Source organism: Geospiza fortis, unplaced genomic scaffold (assembly GCF_000277835.1).
Source record: "Geospiza fortis unplaced genomic scaffold, GeoFor_1.0 scaffold286, whole genome shotgun sequence".
NCBI lineage: Eukaryota > Metazoa > Chordata > Aves > Passeriformes > Thraupidae > Geospiza > Geospiza fortis.
This window is the reverse complement of record NW_005054444.1, coordinates 518,589-529,281: the sequence shown is the minus strand read 5'-3', so window position 1 is coordinate 529,281 and position 10,693 is coordinate 518,589. Positions and strand designations below refer to the sequence as shown.

General features: G+C 36.6%; 1 protein-coding gene across 1 annotated transcript in view; it reads left to right on the top strand.

Moving 5' to 3' along the window:
• The first annotated feature begins 1,813 nt into the window (after positions 1 to 1,813).
• ACER3 (alkaline ceramidase 3) overlaps positions 1,814 to 10,693 on the top strand; it is a 37,019-nt gene continuing 28,139 nt past the window's right edge. The window contains exons 1-2 of the mRNA XM_031062280.1: positions 1,814 to 1,918; positions 9,009 to 9,061. Of these exons, the coding sequence (XP_030918140.1) occupies positions 9,038 to 9,061 (24 nt within the window). The 5' untranslated portion in view covers positions 1,814 to 1,918; positions 9,009 to 9,037. The remainder of the gene's footprint in view (positions 1,919 to 9,008; positions 9,062 to 10,693) is intronic.

The window sequence follows — 10,693 nt, the reverse complement described above, 5'->3', positions numbered from 1 at the left end:
TGAAACCTTCCCTTCCCTTTCCTACAGAAGAATCTGTTTTCTACATTCTTACACCCATCTGAAGTTTGTTATCCTACTGCAACTCTCTTCCACAGTCATGTGCCTTCCCAATTGTGGATAAACATCGTGGTACTTCTTTTGTTTGGCATTTTCATATTTGAATTTTTGCCAGGCTTTTGACAGTTTCATAACTAAGTGACCTTGAACAGTGACATTTATATAATGTCTACTGACTTCTCTTGAAAATGGGCATAGTTGAGCACTGCTTTAGAAAGCAGAAGTTCCGCTATCCAGACTATGTAACCTTTATTCTACTTTTCAAGGCTCAATGACATGTTTGCATGATTTACAGGAGGACATGGCAATGGTCAATGTGTCACACAGCAGCATTTTTGAGTGAATTTCTTCCAAACGTGGTCTCTGTTGAAAGTGAATCACTACCCATTGCAACACTGTGGGAATGTGGTAAAAGAGTAATGATTCCACGAAGAATTTAAACATAAAAAAGGCCTTTTATATTGGTATAAACTTGTAAATCCTTTCAGAAGGTTTTTGTTTTCAGCTGGGCTTGTTTTACATGGAGGAACATAATTAAGAGCTGTCTAGAAGAGTGAGATCTCTGGCACATCTGATTTGACTTGTTATAACTTGGTGAAATTCGTGGTTGGGCAGGATATTATGTTAAATCAGTAAGGAAGCGATTTAAGGAAGTTCTGATAAAAATCAGATGAGATTTTTAACTGGTTGAGAAGGCTGTCTCAAAGTGAGATTTGTATGTACTTTGTGAGAATATAGAAGAGCTACCTTATTCAAGGGAGCTAGGTACACTTCTGCTACGTGTGTTCTGAAATAACCTTTTTTCCATTTGAGTATGAATTTTCTTTAAAATTGTGAAGTATGAATTTTTGTTTTTAGAGGTGCTGCAATACCTTAGGGTTATATGAATATATTTTGTTATGTTTTGCTTTTCTTTTGGATGGATCTTGGCGAGTAGGACTCCTGAAAAATAGCTGCTTGATTTGGGGCGTGATTCACAAAGGACCTGCTCACTCTTGTTCCTTGTTCTAGAATGTGAAATGCTTTTGGGATTTTCTGCTGAATAAAAAATACAGAAATGGGGGGTGGGGGGGTGTCTTCATAACCTCATAAATTGTATATTTCATTGGGATATTGGCAAATTAGATTTCAGTTTTTTATATATTTAACTGATGGTGTGTGAAAATGTGCAGTTTATTTTGTATAAGCCTTTTTTTAAACAGATTTGCTCATTTTTCCAAATTGTATGGCATTTAATTCCCATAACATAACCTCTATTCTCAAAATTATGATTTGTGGTTAAGTGAAAAAGCTGAATCTGCATCCCTTCTGTTGAGAGATGCACCATTTCCTTTTGTTTCACTTACACTTTGCAGGATTTCATTGCACTTTTGCTTAGGTCAGCACCGTTGGGAAAAGAAAAACAAGCCAAATCTAAATCACTATACAAGAGCTGGGCTGTTGGCTTTTATTGCTTTCTCTGGTCTCTGCAGCACGTATCATTTCTTTGCATTGGGTAGAATGTCGGATAGAGTCCTAGAAAGGTTTGGGTTGGAAGGGACCTTCAAGACCATCTAGTTCCAAGCCCCTTGCTGTGGGCAGGGACACCTTCCACTAGACCAGGGATGGAGAGCAGTGGTGTCTTGCTGGGTCACTTTCTGGATGAAAACTGTTGTATCTGTCTCTATATGAGTGAATTTAATTTTGTTAGGTTTAGTTAAAGTGCATAGTACCCAATTCTAAATCTCTGCTTTGTGTTTCTGTCCTGCAGGGAACACAGTGAGTAACCTGATTTTCATTCTACCTCCAATCTATGGTGCGATTCAGACCTATAAAGATGGCCTTGAAAAACGGTATTTAGCTGCATATTTGTGTCTTACAGGTATGTGTAAAACTTAATTTGCTCTTTCATTATAAAGAGAGCTCAGATATGCAATGGAAAATATATCTAGATATTGATAAACCCAGTAGTTAAATCCAAATACTATCTGTGTGAAAAATAGACCTCAATTCACTACACTTGTTAATGTTTACATAAATTTATATCTGTTGGAGGAACATGCAGTTAGAATTCACTAAATAATTTGATCAGATTTTTAAAGTGATCCTTTTCTGGCTTTGGGTCCTGCTCAGTGCATCTTAGCTCGCTCTCTGTACTTGTCTGATGATTTACAGAAGGTGTTTTGTGTATTCTACTTATAAGCAGTTTCTCACAATATTAGTATTTTGTGACATTTGTATGGGAGAGTAATATAAGAAGTGGCCAAGATGTAGAGGGAACTGGAAAGGCATTCTTTCATGACTTCAAATTTGTTTCCAGTTCCTCTTTGGCATATAACACCCAGCCATCATGTCTGGGAAGTTTTGCAAGAATGGAAGAACAACATGATATTCATGTTTAGATCATCTCAAGGGAAGTCTGTCCATTCTAAAATAACAAAATTCAGAAAATAACCAACTTCCTTTTAAATGTTAATTGTGTGACTAGAAGTCTTGTTCCTTATGAGAAAAGATGTTTGAAGATGGTTCAGATTTGGCAGTTGGGTCTCAAAACTAGATTATAGAATTTCTGTGTTTCACAGGATTTCTGTATTTGCTATGACTCCTTTATTTATGGACATTTTTCCCAGTCTTTGGAGTGGTGAGGGATTGATAAATGTGACTTTTAAGATTGGCCTGTTATGTATTTAGGCAGACCTTGTTGAAAAACACAAATCCATGCTAAATGTATCCTTGATACCGGTTAAACTGTAACATACACAAGGTGCAAATTCACAGTTTTCAGTTATATTAGCTTTCCTGATCTATGTGAAAGATAGGCAGCAACAATGCACTGCTTTTCATATTGTCTGAGCACTTTCTAATAAGCCATTTGTAGGCTTTCTATGGTTTCACGTAATTACTAATCTTTGTCTCAGTATGAAACAGAGAGAATTCTTAAAGATCAGGGGTTACTTTTAAAAAGAGGTGATAAGAAATGGTGTGTAAATGTTTGCTGAAGTTGACTTTGGGTGTTCTTGAATCAAAGTGTCCCATACTGCCATTCTTTTAAAACTATGAAAAGGAACCCCTTAAATTAAAACTCAGTTTGAAACTGTTTTCACCATGATTTGTGGCTACCTCATTCAGTGACAGTTTATGATGGACAGAGTGTGCGGTCACTATCTGACCAGAATGTCAGGCTGTCACAGCAGATGGGCATTTCTCATATCCCATTTAATGTTTAAAATATTAAAAAAAAAAAAACACACAAAAAAACCCGAACAACAACAAAAAAACCCACAACAACAACAACAAAAAAAAGCCAGCAAACCCAACTGTCTTTGATCACAGTAAATACCTTGGATTTCAATTTTTCTTCTCTCTGATGTTGCTGAAGGGGAGCTCAGCCTGTATTTAACAGTAGTGCTGGAAGGCAGTCCTGAGTTCCATCTAGGCTCATCTGTGACTGAGTTGGCTTTGATTCCTGTCTGAAAATGGCTTGATTTTTATCTCATACGTTGGAACCTAACATTAAAGGTCTCTCCCAAAAGTGTTTCCCTTCTGCTTTGTGTCTGCTTCAATATTTGTAACCCTGTTCTACAGCAGTTGAAAGATGTAAAGAAATGTGGAAGACTTTATAGTTTGCAGTGAAAAACAGGAACAAGATGATTTGGAATCACAAACCACTTAACATTTGCTCTACTACAGAATAAAAGCAGTGAATGAAAACATTAAAAGAATTTTAAATATAGTTGAAATGTGTCAGGAACATTGCCATTCTCTTGTGCATGTGACTGAAAAAGAGGCATCCTGAAGTGGAGATAGAGTAAGTGTACAGAAAATTCTTTTTGTAAGAAGCACAAGACAGAATTCTTTCCATCGTATGAATTTTATTTATTAACAGGTTTCACTCTATTTATTTAATTTGTAACAAATAAATGTAGGCATAATCTGTGAAAAGATAGTGAATTTAACACAAACTTGTGATTTCACTTGAGGCAGCATGCTTCATTAAAGACCATGCAGCAGAGCTTCTAAGTGAGGGTTCTTTTGTTAAAGGAGAAATTCTTGAACAGTTCTGCAGTGAAGATGGGGGTGGAAGGGAGGGTACTTTAGTTCGGTTTTAGCAATTTTGAATAGTTACTGAGATTTTACAAGATACTAAAAGACAGCTGTCAAAGCCAGCGTTAAAATTAAATCTGTTAGCATTTGAGAACATGAGGTGTTGTTTCTAGACATTATTTTGATCTAAATCAGCTGCTTCTTTTGCATGCTTCCAGACATTTAGCTGATTGTCAGTTTCTTTGTGTTTTACCATGCTGCGTTCAGTGCTTGCCTTTTATACCCACAATCTCTTTGGTTGACATTTATTTCCTTTTTAAAGTAAATACATTTTGCACTATGAAAGTTCTGTTTGTTTCATATACATGGTAAGATCTTGGCAGCACAACAAGGGGTATTTCTAAATAATTGTTCAAATAAATTTCTTGTTCATACTGGTGCCAATACTGAGTTACACTTTTCAGCAAGGCCTCTGAGATACAGCACACTGTTCTCAGCCCTTTTTTCTGCTGCCTTTCAGGATAAAGTGCATGTTCTCAATTAACTCAGTAGGACCCGGGTATAATTTTTAAGCTGTAGAGAACCATTTAATCAGCATATAAATTATGAAGAATAATCTTAAGCCATTATTTCAGTATGTTGTGTCCCCTGAAGCGGGTGGAACAAATCATCAGACCATTCCTACCTCAAGGAATATGCAGTTGGGTTTGAGTAGTTGCTTATGATTCTGGAGTGTTGTATCAGGTTCTACACATGCCAGTTCCTCATACATCTTGGGGAACTGTGATTCTAAAGGGTCATGATTTTTAAAAAACTCTGTGTGTATATAAATACATATATAAAGAAATGTAACTTCTGGACCTAATGAAATAAGAAAGCACTCAATGAAGTAATGTTTGTTAGATGCTTCACTTGAAATTTGAAAGGATTGTTCTCATTTGTGTTTCTTTGGCCTGTTTAATAAGGGCTCAGTCATTCAAGCAGTGCCAAAGCGGAGGAAAGAAAAAAGGTATAAACATTTTTCTATATTAGGAATAGCCATAGGAACTCTTAAGCAACTTACTAAATCTAATTTCCAGTGAAACTCTGTGTCTGTGAAACAGTTGTTAGAACCTCTTCAGTCAGAGTTCATTCCCTTCCTCTTACCTAACACCTGTAGAGAAGCTCCCAGGGCAATGTCAGTGTTGTTAAATCAGCTGTGGTTGGGAACATTCCTGAGTGCTGAAGCCTTGCAGTGTGGAACAGCCCGTGTCTGTTCGTCTTAGCCTCCAAAACAAGGTGACTGCATACAGATTACCTGCTGAGTGCGGGCCCCAGCCTCTGCCGGCTACTGGGCTCTGCCTGGAAGCTGCCTGGGGAAAGTGCTCATTGGAACAGGCCACATTCATACCACAGACTGTTCCAACAACTCACTAGTGCAGACACTTGTACCGCAATGTCTGGGAATAGTACCAGCCAAGCTGGAGGTTAATTGTAGAGCTGTACCCCTGGAGTAACCAGTGTCTCTCCTGTCTCTTATGCTGTGGAGGGGAAACCATTACAACACAAAATAATCCATTAAAAGTAGTTATTTTAATTCTACTTTTTCATCTTGTTTCATTCTTTAACTTTTAATGGTGCAGTGTGTTGTAGTTTATCTTTAATTAAGTTCTGTCATTGTAAAAAAAATAAAATGGAATTTAGCTCCAAATTTAAACACCTAAATGTATGTGTCTACCTGTGCAGAGGGTTCTGTCTGCCAGTGTAGTCAGTAAAGTCAGGAGAATCATTTGACTTGTTATAAAACACCCATTTGGCCAGCTGCATTGCTCTTAATAATGACATTCTCTTAGTGGAAGCTTTAACACATAGTTCATGTGTAGATACTTAAATAATGGTGTTTGCATCTGGAGCATCCTTCCTTCAGAATATTTTCATACAGTGCCTGTATAGTTACCATTTCTGTGAAATCCTAATATATTGCTTTTTCTGTAAAGGATCTAGGCTCATAATGAGAATTTTGAGTGCTGATGGAATAGTCACATCGAACTGAATTATCACTGATTATATGATGCTTCTGATGCTTCCTAAAACTATTGAAAAAAATCCCTCTAGGATTCAAATCCTGGAGGCTTATAGGGTTCATATATAGAGCTGGATCTTTTGTATAATATTCAATTATTTCTAGCCATAGGTATTGCCCATAAGTTTTTTGACAGTATTTGTATGAAGTAAAGTTTGTAGGTGCATTGATTTTACGTCATCATAGCACCACTATTTTATCCACTGGCAGTAACCACACAGGGTGTTTGCTGCAGGACAGAAAAAGACCCTGTCAGTCTGCATAGAGCAGCAGCCCTGACTTTGCATTTCTAGTCTTCTGAAGTGCAATTTTGATCTCATAATATTGTGATTTAATGTGTATTCTGTGCTTAGTACATAATTTTTATATATCTCCCTTAACTTGGGAGGTTCATTGATGTAAAAATGCCTTGTAGTGACTTGTAGAATTTATGAAAAATGAGTTACAGTAGTTAGAGAGGAAATGGTACTTACTGCTTCAGATGGTGTTAAAGCTTCCCAACCAATATGCAGCTCTTAGTGAGTTAAGCTCCTTTGCCAAAGGAAACACCTAAAATATGAAAACTGCTTACAAGGTAAGGAGCAAATTTATTGTTCAGTGTGTCAGTGGCTGTATGGGAGAGTTGCTTCTCTTGAAAACTTGTGTCATTTCAGTGATTGTGATCACTTATATTTTGAAAAGTACAAAGCTGGCAGAATGTCTCATTGCAGATGATTTTTGTGAAGTAGATATTTCTTAAAAATGTCTCGAGCCTGGAACCATAAGATCTGTCCCTGTAAGCTTTTCTTCTTCCAGATATCTATTTTATATAGATACTATAAATAAAACATTGTTCTACAATGCATAGTAAAATTTCATAATCAGAGAAACTCCAGATGTGATTATTGCACAGAAGAAAGAGGGGTTCTATCAATTTTAACTGTAAAAACTAACTATAGTCATGAGATTAATGACTTGAAATACTAATATCTGCAGCATGCTAGATTTTTTTCAAAGACTGAAGAAGAATTAGTCTAGAAATAATTGCTTCTTACTGTACAGGAAGAAGGAAAGGAATTCCTTGATTGTTGAGATTTATTAACACAAATAACATTAACAAAAACAAACAAGAAAACCCCAACCACATATTTTGCTAATTTAAAATCTGTTGAAATTTCTTATGCAATGATTTTGCCCATACTTGAAAATGACATTTATTACAAATTGTACGTTTGTATTCTGTGACAGGCAGGATAATGGATGGCACTATTTTAATGATGATCTTAATGGGTTTTTTCCTCCAGAATGAACAGTTGTTGTCACATATTCTGTATACATAGAAAAATGGCTATGAGAATTTCTCATCAGAATCTTAATGAAGGTGAAAGCAGTTATAGCTTGCTGTTTGGAAAGATTTTTCAGAAGCAAACCAATGTAATCAAAATTTACAGAAGTGCATGTGGTTGTTTATTTTCTGGTAGGAACTCTGCTTAATTTTCCCAGAGAAATAATGACATTGAAGTGTTTGGTAATACCTTTTGAAATGTTGCTGTATTACAGTTTTGTATTTCAGTAAAGCTACATGCTTAGGTATTTAATTTCCTTGAGTAAGTGTAGTAATTACAGTTTTAGTTAATAACATCTAAGGAAGCATCTCCAGACATGTCTCTTGACTGTCTTGGCAATCCTTTACAGAGTGCAGAGAGATAGAATTCTTGTTTATGCATCAGTGAAACTTGACTGGTGTGTGTAGACAAGGTGATAGTCTAGCCACAAAATATGGCAGCACTACTCAGTGATCAAGGCTTGAGTGCAAACTACTTGGCTTTCTCTAAAACTACTGTCTGAGGTGGAACATAATTTCTTGAAGGAAGACAAGATATCACATTACTGTACTTGTTCTGCAATATAAAACGGAGCTAGTGTTTGATGCAAGTGTTTTACTGATAATATTTCAAAGTAATGAATGATGCATTAAATACTGTACCAGCTTTCCTCTAAACAGAGAAATCTAACTTCCAAGAAGCATTATTCATGCCTGACTGAAAAAACTGTATAGGCAAAGTATATGTCTCATAAAGTAATTTCAGAATTAAATTCAAAATGTGTAAAGAAAGTATTTCAAATAAATATAAATAATTTCTTAGAAGCTCATCTTTCTATAGAGAAAGCTCAGAAATGGTGATCTCATATCACAAAACAAATCCACCCTATGTGGGGTTGGTTTGTTTACCTTGAATTTCTAGTTCTGAGTTCCAGTAGCAATTCACTTCTGCTTTTGAATCACAGAATAGTCTTGAGTTGGAAGGGATCATAATCAATAATGATCGAGTCTAGCTCTTTAATGAGTAGCCCCTGTGGGTATCAAACCCCAGACCTTGGTGTTATTAGTACCATGTTTTATGGAGACAACAAAAAGCTTTTGGTAAAATACATGTTTTAAAACTGGACAGTGGGCAGAAATATTGAGAGGCTTTCAGTAGTACTAGTTATTGAATGATGCTTTGCCTTATAGAAGGGTTGGAACAGAGAAATCTTAATTCACTTAAAAAAAAAGGAAAAGATAGATTGATATATAATATTCCATTCATTCTGGGTTCCCTCTGCTCCTCTTCTCTTTGAGATTATGCCCAATTCATAGGACACAGTATTGAGAGGAATTAAAGAGGACATTCACACCCAAAGCCCCATAAATTCAGGGATTTCATTGGTGACTAACATATAAAGTAGAAGGCTGTGGAAAAAGGGGGGTTTGTCTCTGCAGTAGAATGCTGATGTTCTAATTTCTTTCTCACTGTTAAGCATGCATTTCATGCATTTAAGTTAATGTACCTGAAAATTTTACATGGATACTATTATGCTGATGATAGTTTTGATTTGTTTTCAGCTGTGGGATTGGGATCTTGGTGCTTCCACATGACCCTGAAGTATGAAATGCAGGTGAGTACTGATAAGTAGCTGTGAATCATTTTCTGTGTGTATCTTGCTGTACAGTGATTTTGCCATTTCTTGTCTAGATGAAACTTGTATAAAATGAGTTAATCTACCTTAAGTATCATTGTACATCACTCCTGCTCTCAACAAGGCAGTAATGCAGGTCTTGTTTCAATAGGTATTTTCCACTGATTATATACAGAAATATGTACTTGCATATAAAATAAGAGCTATCATCAATTGCTTATGGTGTTAGAGGACACTTTATCCTTTGGGAGGGAAATCATGTTATCTTTTTACACAAGATGTTATTTTAAAGTTCTCACAGCTTTGGCATAATAGCAAGCAGTATAAACTGGAGTTATTGCTATTTATTGTAACTTTAATCATCTTTATGTTTCTGTTTATCTAGGTGGAGCTGTAGCATTAATACTGAAATCAGTATCTTCTGAGTAGTGGTAGTTGAGTCATTTTCCCTCTATTTTCAAGTAGACAGCGTTCTGTAACAAGTCACAGGACATAGGGATTGTCCTGGTATTTCCTGTTTTCTAAAGAGATGCAGGAAGTCTTGTCCTGTTGTCCTCTTTTAGGTCTGCAAAGAATAAGGAAATGCATCTTTGAATTAAAGTCAGGGTGAAGTGGGATGTTGTTCGAGATTAAGAAACTTATATTTAAAAGTCTGTGCTGGAAGTCTGTGTTCCCACCACAGTCAATGGAAATACAGTTTAATCAGTGGAGTAGAGAGAGGCAGTTGGCTGGGCTGAATCATTCTCCAGACTCCACTGGCAATCTTTGTCAAAAAAGATTCATTTGTCTAAACAGAAATGTTTAGTGTTATTTTAGACCCTGTGAGTGTTCTCTCAAGCTTCCTTGAGAGAGGAGGCTTGAGAGAACACTGCCACAGAGGTGCAGGTTTCTTAGACTCCTGTCACATCTGCCAGTCTTGGATGGGTGTATTGGGAGTGACAGAGCATCTCAGGTGGCATTAGGCAACTATGCTGTGGCAGCTGAATTGAATCCTGCATTTCTGCTGATCACAGTGGGACCTACATATTGCTGATTGTTTGATGTTTGCCTCCATAATGCTCTGCTTTGTATCTCTGGCATGTGGTGGAGACTGTCAGCTTCCACAGAGCATACTGTTGTCACCATGCAAGAATATTTGGTGCTTTTCTTGGCATGAAAAAGGTGGTTTGTAGAGCCATTTCACCACTCTCTCCCAAGTTAGGGTGCCATTTACCTGTATTTGGTGGTGAAACTGCCTTGAATTTCCACCTTTTTCATATTACTTCCCTCAGCTGCTTGTTCCTATCATGACCAGTATTTCAAATCCTCTTTCTCACACTGATGCAGAGGTGGGCAAGGGCACCCTGAAATCAGGATCATTAAAATGATCCAGACTTAAAACCTTTTATGAATGGACAGATTGTAGGTTTTTGTTTGTTTTGTTTCAGGTGGGGGTTTTTGGGGGTGTTTTTTTTGGTTTTGTTTGGGTTTATTTTTCAGTTGTTGTTGGAGGTTTTCTGTGTGTGTAGAGGCTTTATTTTAATCCAAGTCATTTTGCTGCTACTTGCTCAATACTTCTTGTGTTGCATAAGAACAACTAAGGGACCTATGAACTGTGGTAAATAAAGTGGG